This window comes from Castor canadensis, chromosome 4 (genome assembly GCF_047511655.1).
Source record: "Castor canadensis chromosome 4, mCasCan1.hap1v2, whole genome shotgun sequence".
Classification (NCBI taxonomy): domain Eukaryota; kingdom Metazoa; phylum Chordata; class Mammalia; order Rodentia; family Castoridae; genus Castor; species Castor canadensis.
The window spans coordinates 49039295-49062266 of record NC_133389.1 but is presented as its reverse complement, the minus strand read 5'-3'; the positions used below and the strand labels follow the sequence as shown (position 1 = coordinate 49062266).

The window sequence follows — 22972 nt, the reverse complement described above, 5'->3', positions numbered from 1 at the left end:
AAGAATATGAGTTCACACAAATCCAATATCAAAAATACCAAACAGTATGAATACATGATGCTCTTCAAAGCTAACGAAGGACCCCAGTCCATGTTTCTGCCATTCACTATGGCTGGTTATTAGAATAAGGGTCATTTTAAGACTATTAAAAATGTTTTTGCTTCCACTTCTGCATTTACGGAGGGAATCCTTCAGGGACTGAAGTCAGTCAGGCTTATTCACTTCTGCTGCAACTTTAGGATGCATGCTCCAGCCAACTGGCGAATTTGTTTTTTAGGTCAACACTTAAGCGGGACCCTCTGGGAGGTGGGTTCGATTATAGCCTATGATGCCTTAGTGTAATGAGTACCAGAATCTCAGTCTCTCTCCTTGTAAGGAGATTCTTTTCAGACTCCGCTTTCATGAGTAATTCTTTCTTGCTCATTCGAAAGATGTGTCCATTTGTGTGAGGGGTTTCCATTCCTGATGCCAGTTGAAAGAGGAAGGTTCTAGAAAGCTTACATTGTCAGCCATTTCTTTCCCACAGGTGGCTACACTGCACATGGCCTTAGTGATGCAGTTTTTATAAAGTCCTTTGAGATCCAATCATAAAAAATAATTGTATTACTCTGTTAACCATTCAAACCTCTGACTTCAACCTAAGAAGTTGTAAATACAAGGCCCATGCCTGTAAGTACGGCCCTGCCCCCAGCACCCTCTCAAGAAGGACAACTGTTCTTCCAACTACACTGCTGGCTATAAACCCACTCAAAGGGCAGTATTTTAAAATATCCCCATATACTCTGCCGTGCAACTGCAAGCCACACATGGCTGCAGGCGCTACTCTCTCCCCTGCCCTAAACTATCCAGCCCAAACATGTGGCAACCATCACAAATGATCTCACCTGCTTGACCAACTTTCCAGCTCATCCCTTCAAAAGGGTGCTATGGAACACTGGATTTATAGTGTTCTGATCTGAATAGAAGGCTGAATTTTGGAATAGAGACACAATTATTATGACTCCAATAAATGGCAGCATTCTGTTTCCAATTTTGTTAGCAGTACCTATAAATGAGAATTTAAAAGAAGCATGATTTTCCCCTTATTATGTTCTCTGGCAGGTAGTTCTTTCCTTCTTCTCATCCTCCTCTTCATAAGGATTGTTATTGCTTTAACTTGTTTAACAAAATTACAACTTTGGGGAAAATGAAAAATTGCACTGGCTTAAAAGTGTTGGAGGCAATAAACCCATGGACTTCAATTAATTTCAAGTGTGGGATCAGTTTAAGGCCAACCAGCAGAAATTCTATTCTGTCCATGTAAAAATGAGGTTTCACCACATTTGCTTTTTATAACCTATATAAAAGTCAAGTAAAAGTAATGAATATCTAAAAGCCATCTCTGTGGACTGGCAAAGACTCTGTGTTCCTGAGACTCATCTTACATATTTCTCTCTCTGCAACAAGGATACCATGCCTGATCAAAGCTAAAATGTCAAACTACTGAGAAAACAGCCCAATTTCCAATCCATTTCACTGCCTAGAAACGGACCTCCTTCCAAGCCACTTTTGCATGGAAAAGCACTGGCAAAAGAAAGAAAAACTAAGAGATCATGTGGTTATAATTATTACCAGGCAAGGAATATTTCTGCAGCTCAGTGGTAAAGTAAAACTCTGTCGCTCTCTGCTCCCCATAGTGTCCATCGCAAAACAACTGCCTCATTAAATCTCTGCAGTAAGATTAATATGCCGTAGCTGCACTACATTTATAACTTGGTACTCTATAAAAAGCACATTTAATGGTAAGAGCCAGAGCCTAGATACAAAGTATTACTATAAAAACTTCTGGCAGCCAGTGAACAGTGCAGGCCCTGGTCCTTCTTGCAGGAGATATAAATGAGGCTTTTCCTGGTAATTCCAAGCATGAAGTCCTACCTTAAAAACCAGAGACAGCTTTTATGGGTGGCAGAAACACAAGATTCTGTGGATGATATAAATATGAGTACACAAAGGTTGCTTAACAATTAAGATTGGCAAGAGATGAATGAACCCAAAATACTCAACTTCTACACACAGGCAAACTTAATACTGGACCAGTTCCTAACAGTTTGTTCTCTGGTCATAGCCAGCTTTTCAGCAAATTAAACAACCATGGCATGAATTACTCAATCTTAAATCAACCAACCCCATGCCAAATGAGTTCAAGAAACTACCAACTGAAAAACACAAACTATTTTTTTTTAATTTATGGATTCATTATGATGACCATGACTTCCTGGATCTTAATTATCTAAAGCTATAGAAATTAAGTAGGAAACTGAGAGTGATCCCAATACTACATTACTAATGGAATAGTAAAGATATCAAGGTTTTGGTACTTCAAGAAAGTACATAAGAATATTTTCTAAAAATAAAAAAGCATTAAAATTCAATGTCTTATCACTTAGGAACTCTGCTGATTAAGTAAACAAATGATTTATACAAATACATTTCACACTCAAATCTCCCAAAAACCACTACAAAAGATTAACAACCTCAACTAAACAACCCTCTTATTCCAAATAATAATTACTTCATGTTGTATCTAGAGTTCACATGTGTACAAATAACTACTCACCTAGTTTTGCTGACATATTTTGAAGCTCTGTCCCTGAAAAGGACATCAGAGACCACCTGTTTAAGGCATAGCATTTGTGAAAAGACACCTTCCCTACAAATGAGTTCATGCCACACTCCCTGACTTCCCTCAGTCACATTCCCTGACTTCCCTTTCTATTTTTTAGCAATACAGGAAAAGTTACCTTCAGGCTATAAAGAGTTAACAAGAAGCAGAAAGCCTTCCTAGTTTTCAAACACCAAAAGGCGGGATCATTATTTTGTGCTTTCTGGGCTCTACATATGCATTCTAACTTGAAATCCCATAAGCTGAAAACAGATTTAGGGGAAATAAACCACACACTGTTATAAAATGGCAAATAGACTCTAATGAAGGAATGTAGCATTGCCAGACTGTGCAGCTGTCTGTCCCACACTCGCCTGCTGGTCTGCTGTCTCATTTTTTTTTTCTTACTGTCAACCAAAGGTAAACAAACAAACAAACAAAACAAAACCAAAAGCAGTCAGTGGGGTGGCTGTGGATGAGCACACTGGAGCTGCAGACTCAGCTTGGCAGAACAGGGACGGATACCCGAGGAAGAGACATGGCTACTCACCAACTGACCCAAGCTCATGAGATCAAGGCTAAGAATACAGTCTTCTTGCTTTTTCTGCCGTGTATACTTTCTAATCAATCTATTCTCTGAAAGTTACTAAACTACTTCATAGGAGAAAGAAAACAAACCCACTTTCATCTATTTGTTCTCTCTGTCTATAAAATCTTCTCAGACAGAAAGAATTATCTCTACATTAAACAAAATCACACTGTTGAAGTTCAGAACTTCTGTGGGTTTGCTTGGTTGTGCTACAGGTCTATCATGGTCCTTGAGACCAAGGCAAAATATCACAGATGCGCTATTTTCAAGAAGAACATGCCAGACATGAATTTATGACCACTTTCTGTCTACAATGAAATTCCTTACGGGAGGATGCTGAGTGGGAGGAAATTAGCCTTGTGAGAGGTTAAAAAAAAAAAATACACACATGCATGCTTTGAAACCAAATAAAAAGTTTTTCCTCTTCCAATCAGAAATGAAAATAGTTCCCAAATTTCATTTTTTCACTCAGGGCGTCATTATCTTTTAGTCAAAGAAAGACCCAATAGAAGAAAGAAACTTCAGCACTTCCACTTTCAAATAAAGTGAAGTTATAAACATAGCTCTTGCTTAAAGTCACTTAACTTCAGAACGAATCACTATGGCTTCCTGGTCACATCTTCAATAAACAAACATTTACTGGGTACCTGTGAGGCGACAGGCATTTGACTAAGACCCTAGAGTTTCAAAATGCAAGACAACCTGGCCCCTGTCCCTAGGAGCTTGCAATCTGTTATAGTTTCCCAACTGGTTGCTGAAAAAAAGGTTTGGTGGTTTGGTGACCCTGATTCTTTCAGCCTTCAAAGTGGTCAAGGACAGTTTGGGTGACTGGAAACTCCAAATCAGTTTCCACCAGGCCTTAGGTGATTTGTCCATTTGTCTAGGCCTCCCACTCAAAACTTATCATTTCTCTGCCTATGTCATGACATGATAAGGCCTGGCAAGCACTCATGCAGGGAGACAGACAAGTGAATCAGAGTGCAGGAAGAGGAAACACACTCAGATGAGAAGCCTTAGACAGGGCAGGCACACTTTACCCAAACCAGAGCAGCTTGGATGAACTTCTGAAGGGTAGAGAGCACTGAGAACATGTAGGACACAACTCTCCAAACTGAAGACACATGGATAACACCAGAGACACGTAAAACAACCTAATACCTTCAAGGAAGTGCAAGTACTTCTGTGCTACTCAAATGAGGGGAGCTAAGTAGAGTGGGGGTGGGGTGAGAGTGGCAAAGCTCAAGATGGACACATGGCTAGATCATGTGAACCTCTGAGCTGCGAGGAGTCATTAGGGGTTTTAAGAAGAGCAGTTAATGATGTGGTTAGCATTTCAAAAAGCTGCTCCACTGGTCATTCAGAGTATGAGTTGGACTAGACCAGGAAGAAGGGAAACCAGTCTGGAGGTTCAACATAACCAAGGAAAGTAGTAGGAAAGTGCAAACTGTGGTAGAAAGGAAACATGGGCATAGAAACAGGAGCTGTCTTAGACATCAGTCTTGCCAGGCATCGGTTTGGAGGAGCCATTCCTAAAGGTGAACTTGCTGTCTTGATTTTAAAATAGAGTAATCATCCAGGCTAATGACTCACTCTTCTAACTATTTTCACACCACATTTTGTCTTTCAGCCATCTTTCTACTTACCTAAATGGTGACACATTAATGCCAAAGATGAACTGAAAGTGGAAACAATTCTCAGACCAGCCGAATTTTTACCTAGGACAAAAGGTTTTCAGGGGCCCAAAGACATTGATCAAGGGGTCAAGAGATCTTTGGTGAGACTCCTTTGGATTTTCTTTCAAATGTATACAAGACCCAAAGAAAAAATAATTGTAAATTTTAACTGAAAACAAAAATATATTGATTCTAATCTCTTTTATCCCATCTTTTAAAAAACTGGTAAGCATGTGTTTAATTAAGTTAATGTGATTTCACATGCAGGTCACGATTCTTCTCTTAAGATAAGAAACAACACTGACCACTAAATCCAATAATATAAAACCCTAAATAAAATGCACAGATACACATGCATTCCTGCCATGGTGTGATGCAGCCATGGGGAGCCCTCGCCATAGCTGGTCCCATACCTCCAAAACTTAGCCAAAATAAATCTCTTTTCTTAAAAAAAAATACAAAACTCAAATATATTAAAAGGTGCATTTCAAAAGCTTGTAAAGCCTTTTCATTGACGAAAATAGTTAGAACCCACAAAGAATGATGAGGAGCAGCAAGACGTTTAAACAGATGAAAGAAGTCTAACATAATCCACACACTCAAAGTCACAGGCCCTGATTATGAAAGAAGCAGTTACCCTGTCCCCGCCCAAGTTTATTCTAAGTGAAGGTTATAGCAAACAATGTGTTTTTGTTGATTTGTTGCTGTTTTATTTTTGTTTTTTCCTTCTGGCATAAGCCTTTCTTTTTGCCTATTGAGACTTCACTCTTCCAACTACTTGATGCCTTCACATTCAATGTGGACACATTTGATTCTGACATAGTCTCAACATCCCACAGAAAGAAACAAAACCAAGGTCTCTACATTCTCTTACTCAATCTAAAGCTCAGCCTTTCTTCCATTTTGTCCAAGAAAAATAATTACATAAAAATATTTTTAATATCCGGATATTCAAGTACTAATCGCTATAGCAAAGTAATTTAAAACTGCTAAAAACCCACTGTGCAGGAAAACAAATCACTTGAAAGTATTTACGTGCAGTCTTTAGCACATAGTGACCAGGTATAGTGAAAAACGCTCCTTTAGACAACCACATGCAGAAATGAAACCTATTTTCAAAGCTAGGATTTAGACATACAGATGTCTGGGAAGAGTCTGGTTATTTCCTCTTTACCAAATAAGCCTAGAGCAGTAGCTATAATAGTGGGGTGAGGAAGCCTTACCACACTGAGCAAAGGCAAAAATGAGGCAAAAAGTCTTTATATTAGAGGCACATCATGCTTTCTAGTGCTTCTACCAACTGCTCTCATTTCTTCAGCAGTTTTACCCAGCAAATTGCAATATTTCTGAATTGAACATTTAAGGTTGACTATCTCAACAATGAAACACTAGCTTAAGGGAAAGCATTCTATTTTAAACAAGAAACATTTGCTTGCTACAATGTAACAATACTTGTACAATGTACTTGCCTTCACATTTCCAGAGGGTAAAATTCATTCACAAATATCAGAGCAATATTATCACTCGATTTTTATTAGCAACTTTTCCTCTTTTAAAAAAAAATGTAAAAAAAAAAAAAAAAGTCTAGGACACTCTTCTTCCAAACTGCAATGATATATTGAAGGACAGGGACAATTGGATGTATCTAAAGGCTGACATTAAACACAATATTTTGGGCACTTACCACCCCTCTGAACAGGGTCATACCACCCAGGAACACAAGAAACTTGTTTCTTCCCCTGCCAGCATTTCCAAATGGTTCTCTGACAAACTGGGAATCAAACTGCTATTAAAGCAAAGTGGAAAATGATTTGAAAACAAATGAAAAAAGGTATTTTTCTTCTTGTTCCCAGCTCACACACCAGTGGCAAACCCACATTTGTAAGTGATCCTACAGAGGTAGACAAGAAAGTAGTTTTTAAACAACTGCTTTAGTAACATGATGACTCAGTGGTTGGAAAAAAGAAAAATCCTCTGAAATAAGGTTCATGTTTATACAATGAATGATCACAGCAAAAAGTGAGGCTGTGATTTATGACTTATGAGCTATTACAAACTACAGTAAAATTTATGTACAATTGAAAAAAAAGAAATCCATTTTGTCTTCCTCTAGTCAGACTAATAAATTTTAAAATGCATACAACCCTAAATGTCTAAGGTTTCTTCCGCCTGATAAACAAAATAAGAAAAGCCACATGACCAAAAATAAACTATAAAAATAGATTATTATTGATTTAGGACCATTTCTGCAACACTTTTCTTAAGGAATCTGAAACAAAGGAAATATAAGGGCACCATTTTCCAACTTTTAAATGCAATTTTTATTTCCTAGAACACAAAACAATTCCTTAAGTTTTCCATATGTGTTTAATTTTTCCTTCCATATTACACAATTTCTCAAAAAGCCAGATTTCAAAAATGCATTTTTCCTACATAATGACAATCTTGCCAAATGTGCATCCAATCTGCATGTACACACAGCCCAGTAATAAAGACACCAGTGCTGTTAGCATAATCAATACACAATTTACAGAGCTACCCAGACAGAACTGAAAGGGAACATGTATGCCATTATCTCAGCAACTATGAATTAATAGTTGTTTGTGGAAATATATTCCCCTTATATTGTCTCAATCTTGGCTTATCAAAATATAAATAATGTGATCACATATTAAATATGCCATAGTATATAGGCTATAAATAAACATATTTTTAAATGCTGGTTTATTATCAAATAATCTCCAAATATGCATAAAGTAAGATCAAGAAAATCAATCACATAAAGGGAGGAACGGCTGATGAAAAATGCCATTTTTTTCAAGATGTGATTTAATAAGAAGTGTGTGTGTGTTCGTGTGTGTGCGCGCGTATGTGTATATGTATTTAGAAACATAATTTTCGGCAAATATATGTAGGGATCTTTCATGTCTTCAGAAAGCAGCCAGAAGGCCTATCTTATTTTCTATTTTTTGTTTACTTGTTTATTTTTTGTAGTGCTAGGAGGGATCAAGCCCAGGGCCGAGCATGCTAAACACCCACTCTACCACTGAGATACACCTCAACTTCATTTTAATTTCTTAAAAGAATAAAAAGGAAATTACACAGGTCAACTTAACTTGCTACTGCTTATAGTCTTTTTAAACTTCAATACTTTGAGCCTTACATTTTGCTAACGGTACCAAAACAAAAAAGACATGTGCCATTTCCAAAAATACCATCTATAAGACACCAAAATTGGAGCATTTTTTTCAGGGATGGGGGCAGGTTATGCCCAGTCCTCTCTACAGGTGACATGTCTCAGCATCCTCAGACAATCCACCCCCAACAGGCATGTCATCTTTCCCAGCAATTAAAAAAGAACTGTTTCCAAAAGTAGCATATTAAGGCAGGTAAAATGCCTTACCTGCCAGTGGAACTATGAATTGGTTTTCCCCAAGCCGCTTCACACGGGTATTTAAAATACCAGTATGCCATTCTGCATACTGAGCTACAATTCTGCAGACCCAGCCACACCACTGCATCTTTCCTACAACTCACACTGGTGACTATCCCACCTTACCCCCAAGCCTTCGGATCTTTGAGCCAGAACCTCAAGAGGAAGACTGCAGCTCTGCTGAGATCTCAACAGCCCCAGCCATGGGGAAACTCCCCTGGATCCCTCTGCACTTCCCACCTCCACCACCACACACCTCCCAGATCAGCTAAAGCATTCAGTTCTTTCATCAGATGCCAAAGCCTTTAATTACACAATTAGGGATTTGTCAGGTTTCCATTGCTTTCAAGACTCTCTCAGGTGTCAATGACTAATATCGATTCATAGTTCTTGTAGAAGTAACTTTCTTTTGGGGTGGGGGTGGTGGGAGATCGGGAATGGAATAGAAGAAAAAACTCAGACATGAATAGCCAGAGCAAAAGGGAGACAGAGGACAGAGCTGGCGCCAGAGGATTACTTCTACATCTTGATTTTGTTTCTGATTGGCCCTGGCTTCTTCTATTTGAAAAGTATGGGAGGGATGACTGCACATTTTCAAGTCAGGAAGCCTACATTCTTCTTCTACTTCAGTCCTGATAATTGTATGAGCCCAGTGCCTGGTCCTCCGTTTTCTTACCCATAAAATGGGTACAAGGATAATTGACATGGGACTTGTTTAAGGCCAACTGAAGACACAATGTCTCTGGAAACAAAAGAATGAGTAAATGCAAAGTATTTACCATAAATACTCAACAACTTTCCTCCAACTCCATTATCATCTTTTATTGTAGAGAGTGGTCACTAAGAGCTGAAAACAAAGTTCACGAAATTTCTCTTAGGCCTTCTCAAAACAGGAGATATTTTCTTCTCTACACAAAGGCAAAGCAGCCACAAAACTGTGTGCTCCCCCTAATGACTTTGCAGAAAAAGTAACTATAAAGGGGAAAAAACATGCACACTTGCCCAGCTTCTCAGAACTCATCCATAATAAAAAGTGATTACAGCTGTGTGCTGGGGCACACACCCTGTAATCCTAACTACTTGGGAGAATTTAGATCTAGAGGATCAAGGTTCAAGGCCAGCCCAGGCAAATAGTTCAAGAGATTGTTTCCAAAATAACCAGAGCAAAACAGACTGGAGGTGTGGATCATTTGGTAGAGTGCCTGTTTTGCAAGCGCAAAACCCTGAGTTCAAACCCCAGTCCCACAAAAAAAAATAATAAAGGGACTCACTATGTGTTAACCATGTTGTGTTCATTACTTAACACAGTAGTCCTGTGAGGCAGATTTCTACCATCTTTCTGGAAAGAAAACTGAGGCTTAGCAAGACTGGACAACATGCAGGATTCAACTGCAGGTCCACCAGGCACAGAGTCCTTCAAGTCAACTAACTCACTGTGTGGTGACTGCACACACAGGACTAAAAGCCTGAGTCACTGATACCTAACACTCAATTAGGAAGACAGGGAAAACAACTCTCACACAGCAGCGGGCCCATGATTTTGTCTTTGTGGAGAGTAGAGGAGAGAGAAGTCAGTCACACTTCCTTTCACAGCCTAGACTGTGTACAATCATGGAGGGCAATTCCTAGAATAATCCAAGAGACTCAGTTTCTCCTTTCTGGCCTGTCACAAAGTCACAGAGTGATTTGGAAAGTGACATTTAAGCTCTGTGAATCTTGGATATGACAGGGAGGGTCAACTACTATCCTGGCCTGCACTGCAGTTGCTCCTTGTCTCTTTCCTAACAAAATGCCTACCCTAAACCATGGCTGACCTTACAGGAAATTCAACTATCATCCTTCTACAGTTATCTGTATGAAATGATCCCAAAGTGGAATTTCTTCTATCACTGACTATCATTTGAGGATACTCCTCTCATTAAAAGTGGCCTCTCAGAATCCTCCTGGCTCTCCCCACTCTAATTTTCCTTTCTATTTCTCTCACTTCATTTAGCATTAAGATTGAAGGAAAAGGGATAAATGATATCTGAAAGTCATCTGAGTGGGTATATTAAGGTTTTAGGCTTTGTCTGTCTGTATAAAAAGTCAACCTTATAACAGTTATCATTTAGTTAAGACAAAAAGAGAAGAGAGTGTCTACAAAGACTATCACTGGCCAAATGAATGCCAAGGTCAACCACTGACAGGCTGGCTTGAAAGCCCAAAGGGACAACCTAAGTCAAGCAATCTGGGAATGGGAACTGGGTGATCTTGTGCAGTAATTAGAGAGGAAAGGGCTGGCCACTGAACCAGCAAGGGAAATAAAACTAAAGGAAATGGAACAGGTAAGGTTTACCATAGAAAAAAATGGAGAATAAATTAAGAAGGAAGAAATTTCAGGCAACCTACCCTAAAATAAGATTTCAAATAAAAGGAAATCAGTGGCTAGACACAGCCAGACGCAGACTGGTGGTTAACAGCCAGTCAGCAGACACTTTCCTGTATCTTTAACTCTCACACTCTGTACCCACAGGTGCTTCTAGAAGAAAATGTCTAAAGCTAAATTTACCGATGATTAAGATGATGTAGAAAATTATCCCTTCATTCAGTTCATTCCATTTTAAACCCAAGCCCGGGTTTACTTTTTTAATTTAAGGATTATTAATAAATCTACTATGATTAACCTTCACAATCATATATGAATCACTTGTCTCTAGTTCCCCTTTCAAGAACAATTACACTACCTTTGCAAACTGGCACTGGTCCTTTTGCAAAGGACCGATCTTACTAAAAGGCACCAATCTGACTTACCAAAAAAGATGGCAGAGGCTTTAAGACTAATTACTTTCGCTTTATGCTTCCATCTTCTTTTCATTGAAATTTCTGCAAGAATACTTTTTTAAGAATTCTCTCTACATTGGCAAAGAAAAGCTGCTGCTTAGACTTGGTCACTGCCTTGGCAAGTGTGAAGGTGGACTGAACCTCACAAAAGTTGTGTAAGAACCCCCCACCCCCCACTACCACCACACATGCATACACCCTTGCAACCTCCAGACATGGCCTCAGAAAGGGCCGTGTTCAACCACACTGTACCTACAATCCTCCACTCTTCAGCCATAGCAAAAAGTAACTTTCTAGAATAGTGGACAAAAGAAGGCCTTTGAAAGCAGGAATAAGAAACATTTACTACCAAACACAACTATAAGAGCATATATGAGTTAACTTTACTTTTCACAAATACTCTTTTATTGCCTTCTCTTAAAGAAACAAAAACTCAAGCATAAAGTGATTTAACAACTTGTCCAAGGTCAACCAGATGAGAATTTCAATCCAGGCGTCTCATCTAATGCCCGTGCTGTTAATCATCATGTTATTTTCCCCAGTTACTATTCGCTAAGCACCTACTATATTTTCAGAAATATGCTGAAGGGCTGGGGACACAGAAGAGACAACATCCTCTAGCCACTGTGATTTTGGGGAGCAGTGGGGTGGGGAAAGATACAGAACTACAAGATTAGGGGGAAAAAAACTCTTCCAATGCCAGACACAAAAGCCATTAGTAATGAGGAAAAGCACTGGCAACACAAAAAGTTAAAATTTGAAACTTCTGGAGGGTAAAAGAAAAAAAAAAAACCATGGTCAACCACAAAGTCAAAAGACAAAGTAGGGGAAATATTTGTAGCACAAAAGTCAGACAAAGGACTATTTTTCTTAATGATACGAGTTGCTGTTTCAAACCAAGATAAAAGAGCCCAGGAAATAAAGAGGCAATTTACAAACAAATAAATACTAACAGTTTATAAACATTTGAAAAGATGCTCAATCTACCCATTAATTACAGAAATGTTAATTAAAATATCAATGAAATACCAGTTTGTTTTCTTACAAGTCACACTAGTAAAGACAAAGCACTTAAACACAGCCTAGCTCTAACCCTGCTGCTAAGGCAGTGTGCACCAGTCTGACCTCTGTGGAGGGCATGTTGGCCTTATCTATCAAAATTTTAAATACACATTCCCTTTAACCAGTAATTCCATTTTTAGGACCTTACCCCATATAATATAATCATACATGCCAGCAAGAAATGTACCTATGCTCATTTGCAAATGGTAAGCTAAACCAACAGATAAATACCAAGTAAAAACAACCTGATGGTCACCAGTGGAGGCAGAGGAAGGCTAAATAAATGGCTATCAATCATACAGAGTTTTGAGAATAAAGGGGAAAGGTCCAGGATGCTAACATGGAAGAGTTGCCAGGAAATACCCTGCCATGGTTTGTCCCCTACAGGTCCATATGCTGGAAGCTTAGTCACAGGGATGGTGGTGTTGAGGTGAAAGAACCTTTAAGAGGTGGGGCCTTGTAGAAGGTAATTAGATTGTGGGAATCCTATCCTTAAAGGGGAGATTGAGGCTGATCTCCCTTAGTGAAGTATTTCTCACAAGAGCAGATTTTTATACAGTGAGGCTACTGCACACCATGGCTCTTGTACAAAGCCAGTTTCCTTTCTGTTTCTCCACCATGTTGTAATACATCCAGGAGGCTGTATTGTCAAGATGCTAGGACTGGGCCCTTGAGCCACCAGAGTCATGAACTAATAAGCTTCTTTATTTTATAATCTGCCCAGCATTATAGTGTTTTTTTGCTTTGTTTTGCAGCATTGGACATCAAACCCAGGGCCTTGCACAGGCTGGGCAAGTGTTCTACCACTGAGCTATAGCCTCAGTAGCACTGGGTATTTTGTTAAAGGAATACTAAATGAATGAACTAACACACAGATTTAAAGCTCTCGCTTTTGTTTGTGGGGGAGAAGATATAGATAGATAAAAAGACAGATTACATAGATGATAGATAGATAGACAGACAGACAGACAAAGAGAGTGTGTATGTGTGTACACACTGTAATCTAAGAATGGTCTAGGTGGCTGCCTGACCCTCTCTCACCCTCTCTAAATAACTATGAAACATATATTTAAATGACAGTTGGAAGAAGCAGTATGTTATTAACCTGTCCAGGGCATCAATGCATTGCACTGACCTGGCTTGAAGGATTACACGGATGGTGGTAAAGGCTGGATTCAAACATTCTTACACAGACTTTTGTTTCTTTCTAAATAATGCTATCTCAAATAGAAACAACAGAAATTTCACAGTAAATATGAGTTGAAAAGTAAAGGCAGCTTAGAGTTTTTCTAATCTTTCACAGTTTTTATGCATAAGTTTTTAGTTAAATTGATGATACACTGTCATTTTAGTATTAACTAAGCTCCTTGACATGGAAATCGTGTGAAAAATTTACAAACGTGACTAGGATCTCTTCTCCTACATACCTATGTGATAAAATCGAAAGGACAGGTGTTAAACTGCTTTTTATACCAAAATGAAAGAGTTTGGGCAGTATTTAGAGAGCATTATAAGAATTAAAACAAACCCAGATCTTGGAAGAGTAAGTAGATCTAAGTGATGAAAAACTCAAAGGATATAGTTGTAGGGAGTTTATTTAAATGGGAAAATAAGGCCGTCAGATGAAAGATGGGCAGCTAACTGGGCACAAGTTAGTGATGTGCTAATAAAGTGAAATAGATGCCACCTGCACAAACTGAAAATAAACTATTACTGTAGAACTAGTACAATCTGAATTTAATAATTCAAGGGACACAAAGAATCATCTAACATGTCTTACTAGACCATTAGCTCCATGAAACCCAGGAGCAACTGGGCCTGATTTTCTTCTTACCATCTCCTGAGCACCTCACACACATCTGGGGCTCAGTAAAAGTTCCTGTACAATGCAAAACCATGTTCAGTATTTTTCACTCAAAAATTTATGTCCCTTCAGAGATTGGAAGTAACTTGTACCTTAATGTGTTTCCACTGCTGATCATAACAAGACATAGACAATGTCTGTGTCCTTCATAGCATACCCAACTCCTGGCTCCATAGACTGCTAAGTAAAGAATGTGCACTAGTATCTCAAATAAATGAATGAATGAGTGAATGCATTTGTTTGTGTGTCCACTATCTGCATTTTGGTGATATGTCTCAAAGAAAATGGGCACCAAACTTTGTTCTTTAATGGTCTATAGACAAACCAGGAAACCAACTTAGTACCATGGTTTCTGTGACCTATAAGGCATGCGGAAGACAATAAAGAGAAGGGTTATATTAACTCAAGGTTAGAAAAAGTTTCCCAGAAAATGTGAACTGGGTATTAAGAGATGGAAACTAAATTCAAGACTTAAAAATTATCACATAAAACTGACCTGAGAAAACCACAACCTAAGCCTACAGAAGATTCAAGATGAAGCAGTGAATCATTAATGGTTTGGTACCTGTTGCTATATGTAAATAGCACCAGCATGTATGGTTTGGATCTGAAGTGTCCCCACAAAAGTCTCTTGTGTTGAAGGACTGGTCCCCAGCTGGTGATGCTGTTGAGAGACAAATGGATCATGAGGACACTGATTTCACCAACGGATTAACCCATGGATGAGTTGGGGAGGTGGGACCTACTTAGAGGAGGTAGTCACTGGGAAAGAGCTCTTTCAAGGGCGTATCTTGTCCCTGGGTGTGTCTGTGTCTGTCTGTCTGTCTGTCTCTCTCTCTCTCTCTCTCTCTCTCTGCTTCCTGGCTGCCATAATGTAAGCAATTTTCTTCTGCCATGACATTTTGCATCACCACAGATCCAGAACAATGGGGCCAAGTAACATATGGACTAAAATCTCTGAAACTATTACCCAAAATAAATCTTTCTTCCTTCAAGTTGATTTCTCTCAGGTATTTTGTCATAAAGACAAAAAGCTGGCTAACACACACCATTTGGACAAGTGGGTGAACATGAATTGGACAACTAATCAACATAAGTCAGACTAAATTACAGTGCCATCCTTAAAGCAACACACTTTGATTTTGGCTCAAATGAGTGTACTGATGGAGGCTCAAACATCCCACTGCAAAAATGCACCTGAGACCCAGGTGAATACAGAGTTGAACACACATACATACACACATACACACAAAATTTCTAGTCCAAAGCAAGTACTGCTGTTAGAGCCTCTTCCAAGGGGACATGACAAATCCCCAGTGAGGTCGGGGCCCAGGGTTCTAATTTAGAAGCTGCAAACTGCTCTGTGAGAACTCCAGGACTATAAGGCAGCCAGATTCTTTACCAAGGCCTCAAGAATGATTCTGTGTGACATGTGTCCTCCTCTATCAGACCCCTACATGGGGGCTCTTGAAAAGCAATCATCTAACCCATGTTTGGAGATTTGAGCCAGTCTTTGATTTTATTCCATCAAGGAAGTGCACAATTTAAAAGTATGCTTGCCCCATTAATACGAATTATTAATCAACATGCAAGAAACAGTAAGTCTTAATATACAAATTCTGGGATGGTGGAGCTAGAAAAGAACTCAGAAGTTATCTGTGTCTTCATTTGATTGTAAGAAATGAAGTGATTCGGGCGCCACAGGAATTTATTGAGCACTTAGTATAAGTCGGGCATCTAGCTAAGCACTCCCCCAGCCTGGGGACAAGGGTCAAAGACACAGCTGGGAAGCCACCCCTGAGCTCTGCAAGCCCATCACACTCACGCTTGGTTTTAAATATGCAAATCAGCAAGTATAAAGAACAGTTACATGGAATGGGAGCCATAAAATAGTGTTATTATCTTATAATGGTTTTATTTTGAAGATTAAAATTTTGGCATAATGATGCAATACTTATGTAAATGACCTATATGATGTCGGAGGAGGCAAAAAAGGTTTTCATGCTGATCACCTTTTTCTTGGGTCAGTTACATCCCCATTATCATTCACTCACATCTTTGACCATGAAGACCACCAAGACAAAAGATGTTCATTATCCCTAAGTTATCTTACACTTAAGAGCCATGATTCTAAAAGTTGATCTCAAAGCACTCACCTATCTTTCAAAAGAAAAAAAAGAATCAAACTTCTACAATGTGGACCAACTTACTGGGTTCCCTAGTGTTCTGTGCCTGTGAATTTACCTTGTTTTACCTCAGTTTCATTAAGTACAGAATTCTAACTGAAGTTTAGTTTTGCTGGGGTTCTTTTAACTCTCAACATTCTTTGAAATTTTAAATAGTTAATTAGTTTTACTACTGCACAATTAAGTTCCAAATAATGTGGCCCAGAACTTTTTTTTGCAAGGGTGGGGAGGGTATAGATACTATAGCATCAACAACCTAAATTCAAAGGGATTGAAAAAAAAATCTATAAATTGTGTTTACTGCTTTCAATTTAGTGGACACATTTTAGATTATAAAAGAAAACGAAGCTCACAGTTCCTAAAAATACCAAGAAACTTTTAATGCCAAGAACACTTTTGAAATACATTTTATCTCACTACTCCAACTGTCCCACCTGGCAGGAAAAGTTAACATACCATGTACATGTTTCTCCACCTTACTTAATGTAACTTCCTTCCAACAATTCAAAAGCAATGGAAGGTATTTTAAAATCTCATCCAGTTTTCTAGATGATAAGCTTCATAAGAGCAAAGCTTACTTTTTGCTTCACTGACAAGTGAATCCTCAAAACTTAGCATGGCACCTGAAATGAAATACTGTAGGCAGGGGTTGAGGGAGACTTGTGAAATGAAGAAATAAGCCCCCTCATGTCATAGGGAGGAAATCTGAATCCTAGAGACAGAGGGCAAGTGCTTGTCAGAAAGGGCACCCCCAGCCTATCATCAGGGTTCACCCCCTGCCCTTTCCACACTGTAACATTCTCCTTACCATGCTTCCACCACAACTGGGTTTTTATTCTTACCTCTTTCCAGGAATCAATATGCATTTCCTTGAGAACACAGTTCTCCTTGCTCTGTCTACACAGCTTTCCATACTATACACTGGTAGACCCAAACTCCCTTACAGACACAAAGTTCAGACTCCACACATCAGCTGAGGATTACATTCAACCTGACTCATGAAGGCGCCACCATCCTACCAACAGTTGTTTTGGCTTCACTAGCACTTGGCAGAGAGGTGTCTGTGAGAATTTTACCGTCTTTTGCCTTTTCTAGTATATAAAAATAAGTGAAAGACAAAAGTACTGATACTAGTAACTAAAAAGCCTATGTGTGATAATCAAAACAAGTAAGCCAAGCTAAATTAGTAGGAATGCCAAAAATAACTAAGATTTAGTCTGGCACTTGCTGGACCTAATCTGATTCTATTGTGAAGGAAAAGAATATTAAAGAACATGTAAGGAAGACTAGAAATTAGTTCTAAAAGTAAATATATACTTTAAACCATTGTAATATTTTTTAAGAATCCTGGTTACAGGACTCTATAATATAGCAATTTATAGTTCACCTTATGGACTCTTCCCCTCTGCTCAGGTTTTCACAAGTGCATTCTGTATTAATATATGGAACTGTCTATAACCAAAGAGAATTGCATCCCTATCAGGTAAACAAGTTCCCATCTTGATATATTCCTTATGGTCCCGGATGAGATAAGAACTTTTGGAAAAAAGCCAATAATGAGAAAGAAAAGAGAAGGTGATGAGAACAGTGAAATGACAATCAATGATATGGTAATTTTAATTTCTAAAGGAAATGCCATTTCATATGGGTTTGCTAAGCAAAATGTATTCCACACAGAACATTAGAGTATATTTTTGTGTGTATACTGTATATGTGTACGTTTCATCCTGTTTTGTGGTAACTGAGGGACTGGAATCTTTTGGTTTCACATATGTACAGAAATTATCATATCCAGAATATAATTCCAACAAACTGTACTATTATGAAAAATGCGTATTCTGAATGTCAATCATGTGACATTACTTAGCTTGAGAGACTCACACTGGTGTGTGACTAGTATAGTATATGCTTTTCAAACCAAGTCATCTTCATTAGATCTAAAAAACACATGCGTAATGTGTATATACATACAGATGACAGACTTACATATATATTTTTCTTTTCAGAATTTTTACAACTCCATGAGAGTAAAGTATATGGAGCCTAAAAGTAATTGTTAAATGTATTCATTTATTTTATTTAGGATTTTTCTTAGTTTCTAGACAGTCATACTTGAATCTGGATTTTTTTTCATTATAAAGCTCTGCTATCAGACATCTAAAATAGAAATGCTAGCTGTGGTGTGTGCTGCCATAATAATAACACCCCCAAGATCAGCCCAGTGCTTGTAGCTGTGACAGGGTCCCCAGGCAGCTGGGTAACTGCTCCTTGATCATTACCCCTGCTAAAACTGAAGCTACTGAAGTTTTAAAGAATTCATATCTTACTGAATTTCTTTCATCTCTAATAATTACTAAACTGGCATAATTACTTGTACTAGAAGAAGAATGTGATGAATGCTAAAAGCACAAGCTGCCTAAAATTAAAGTTTTTTTTTTTTAAGTCATGATTCTACTTAGTTTTCAAAGATTTATCTTGTGTCAGGCTTTTATGCCAAGAGTTGCATAATTATTTAAACCATTTAAAAGCTTTCCTTACACTATTTGATTAATACTATAACAGAGCTATTTAAATTTACTAATGTTAACTTTAATGTTTAAGTTTTAATTGCTTTGTAATAACATTGTTACAGAACATATTTTAACCCAGCCTAGTACACTTTCATTACAACAAACAAGGTATATGAAATCTTAGCTACTGTACCATGTAATCCCCAAAACAAAAACACAGGAACATATTTCAGATTTAATTAAAATGGGATTAGAAAGTTGCATGCATCTCCCAACCCCCACCCCAAAGAACTAACTTTAACCTTTGACAGCACACCAGGAATCAATGCGAAAAATTAAACACATCTGAGAAAATACTTAGCTAGAGGGTTGATTTAGAATATCTGCCTCTGTATCAAAATCTCACTCAATTCAAAAGCATTCTTTAACATATTACTTAATGCCATTTACATTTTTAACAAGCCATAAGGCTACTAAAATATAATGCAAATGGTGCAAGTCTTAAAATCATTTTCTCTATTAAAAATAACCTAAAAAACTGAACACAATATCCATTTAAATCCTGCTATAAGAACTATATTCTAGAGCAACAAAATTAACGATATTAAACCAGCGATGTGAATTTTGTCAGCTGAATTAATGAAGCACAGTAATAGGAAAAACACTTTTCATAAAATTCTGAATTGGTCTTGATAGATTCACCCTTTTCTACATCAAATCCTTTCTCCTTACTGCATGATCCTACATCATGCAAAATGTGATTTTAAGCAAGTATACTTAATAATAGGTTGCAACCTAGGTCCACAAGTATTTCACTGGACTTTATCAGACTAGTCAACACTCACAAACTTCCTTTAAAAATAAAAGGCAGAAGGAGGCAGCTGTGTATATAAACATCCCTACAGGACAAAAAGAAATCTCCTACAAATTTGCTTCAAAACTTGCACTGATCCAAATGAGTAAGTAAAAAGAACTAAGTATAATTACTGGAAGCAAAAAGTTGAAAAATTCTGTCATCACTGTTAGACATCACTGATGTCAGTAAGAATAACTACAATGGATTTTAAGGGATATGGGAGTACTCTGGCAAAACAAGAAAAAAAATTATTAACAGCTTGCTGCATAAAAAACTGCTAATCTCAAATCCCTTTGTAATTTCATTTTTACATGTATGCTTTTATGTTCAATATCCTATTTTTTGCCCTTTTTTCGGCTGGATGAATAAAAGCCAACAATCCACTCATGCATCAAACAGATGTTTTTGTTTTGAAGACCAAGTGGAATCTTATGAATTTCTGAGCCCTCCCTTTAAGAAGATGCTGGCAGAAGTGCTAAAATTGTGAACCCGGCGTTTTGGAAAAGACTCACTGGACCATCAGTTCTAGAACTTTGACTAGCACTCATGGGATTCTTGCCAACTGTAATTGCTGTTTTTGTTTATTTCGGACTGTCTGCTGATTGGACTATAATCAATTTAATGACTTCAACATCTATTCATTATAATTTAGAGAAGAAATAGTCACTGGTTGGTAGCTGAAAAGAAGTATAACTGAACTGTCGGAAGGGGGTATGAATGTCAAGCACTGAGCTTCTACAGTGCTCCCAACACCCAGGCTTTTTAGCACCCAAATATAAAATTACAAGCATACATTTCAGTATGCCACACAATTAGCAGAGATTTTTGCCTTTACAATTATGACAAGGAATACTGATCTAATGTGTATGTATATGCATATATATGTACATATATATACATATCTTAATATTTTTTAAAAACTTACCCTAAGTTAAGATCTAGTTATTGAGAGTTTTGTTTAACCTATCAAGAAACAATTTTAGCAAAAAAGCCATCCTGCAATTTTTTTAATTAAAAGCAACATACTATATTGTCTTTAGGCAATTGTCTTTTGACACAAAATTCAGAGCATTTTTTTTCCTTAACTATGGCATCATTTCCAAAACCTAAACTGAGCCCCTAGTAGGAAGATTTTTTAAGAAATAAAACACATAGCACATAAAGGGAACTTTTTTTGTTAAACTTCACCTGTCTACCCATACAAATACGTATTTTGACTTTGAAAGAAAGAGAAATGTGTTTAAATAAGAAACTGGGGAGTTTAATGTTTCTATTAAATTTGGGGGCCAGTGCAAGCTCCCTGTGGTGACTTTTTAACGCCTACAATTTTTAGAGCTTTTCCACTAGAGAATACCTACAGCCTAACAGATAGGTTTTCTGACTTTCAAAAGGTTTGGAACTTAAAATCCACTGCCTTTTCATTCAAATTATATAATTTTATATTTCGTCTTTAAATGGTGAGGTGACTTTCTGCCACTTCATTATATTTCTAAATAAATTGCTTCTCAAAAAAAAAAAAGGAACCTCTTTAGAAGTACAAAAGACGGCAATTGGGGAAAAAGGTCAATCAAAAGTGTTATAACTTCAAAATGTGCCAAGTTACAAAGGGTTTAGCTGCTGCAACAGCCAAGTTAAACAAAGCACTTTGGGGGCTCTCTTTCTCCCTGGTTCCCATCATTTCTCTCTAGAGATCCCTGGTATGAGTTTATGAACACCTAAGGGTCCAGATATCCTAATTGTGTCTTGTGTTTAACTTGGCCATTTAAATGACTAAGTACTCCCCTCTCTGGTTCCCAGCTCTATAACTTGGCTCTTACTGAATATATCACACCTTTACGTAATGAACCACTTTTTCCTTCTTACAGAGCTTTTTGGAGTAAACTTCAAAAAAAAAATTGTTTGTTATCAGGTAATGGCCAGGAAACTTCCATCAGAGAAGCACCACAAGAAATGGAATAAAGAGCCAGCAAGAAAAATAGAAATAGGTCACAATTGACCAATTTGATGCAACTGATTTGCTACCTCTAAAAATAAGCTGACAGTACAAACTATTTCCAGCCAGGTAATCTACTCAAATAACCACTCTCTATGCTCAGGAATTGAGACAAATATCCAAATAATACAATGGGTAAAAAGGGGGCCTCATTTAATTGTCTGACCATCCATGCTTTTCTTCTCTATTTCATTAAATGGAAGGGTTGGTTATTCTGAAGATTTGTAGCGAAGAACTTTTTATGTGGGCTGACTAGGATTTTGATGCTAGGGCTTTGAGTGGTAGGAAAGGTAAGAGTTCTGTGTTTCAAAATATAGTTCACAGATATAAAAATGAATCTTTCTGGTGCTTAACAGGTTTAATGTCCTTTTGAGGAAATAGCTCAAACAAGGTATGCTCCTCTGCAACCAGAAACATGGTTCCCACTCTTAGGTGGACTATGAGGACAATTACACTAGCATAATTTTTAAGTGGACCTAATTATTCATTTGAAGTACTAAATTTATGAGACTTCACAAAATAGATTTATCTGTGAATAGGAATTTCCTGGGAGTCTACATTTGTAAGCATTTAGCTAAAAATTAAAAGTCCAAACTTAGCTGTTATCCTGTTTTAATGTCTTTACCTGCCTTATGAAAACTATTCTACTGGGATACAAGTTTCAAATTATATCAAAAGTGACAGCCGTATCAGAAATATCTTTTAAACCTTGCTTACTAAAGAAATAGCACGTATGTAAGAAACAAGTTGGAACCTGAATGCAGGACTTATGTTTTAGTCAGGACAGATTTCATTTTCATGGTTTCCAATGCCTCCTTCAAGTTGGTTATGAAGAAATCTACACTTTTTTGATGAAGTCACTCATCTAATAAAATCAGAACTTTTATCTTTCAATTGCAAAACTACTATCCAGTTTTTCGTAAGTGACGATACTGAAATCAGTTCTGCCTCTCTACCTGTTATCTTCTAAGGCAAAGTGTCCCTCATTGCTTATTATTAATAATGCCAAAATTATTGTCATAATCACTCCTCCCACACTTTCCTAGAATCCAAGTGTGACCTTTTGAACAATATATTAGACACAATCGACATACTTAAAACACTTCTAAAACACATCTGGAGGAAAAAAAAGGACATCCTCCTAAGAAAAGACATGGAGAAATTGAGACACTGAAGAAAGGGCTAGGTATTTAACAAGAGACATCCAGAATGCCTTTCCACCTCTTCAAAACCGCTACTAATGTACTCATTTGACATAACTCACCTAAATATGTATTTTTCCAGGCAAATACATACCCTGAAGACAAACAAACCCACTCTCCAGTAAGGGCTATCTTTATTCCTG

At 37.6% G+C, this 22972-nt stretch overlaps 1 protein-coding gene across 5 annotated transcripts in view; it reads right to left on the bottom strand.

The window, feature by feature from the left end:
• The window catches only part of LOC109679730 (zinc finger protein 521), a 284250-nt gene that overhangs the window by 257520 nt on the left and 3758 nt on the right, over positions 1-22972 (bottom strand). For 3 of the 5 annotated variants that reach the window (XM_074070123.1, XM_074070119.1, XM_074070120.1), the window contains one exon: positions 14648-14746. The exons of the other annotated variants lie outside the window; for them this stretch is intronic. Coding sequence is in view for 2 of the 3 variants with exons in the window: in XM_074070119.1 (XP_073926220.1) it covers positions 14648-14746 (99 nt within the window). In the remaining variant the exon portion in view is untranslated. The remainder of the gene's footprint in view (positions 1-14647; positions 14747-22972) is intronic. 5 annotated transcript variants of the gene reach the window in all.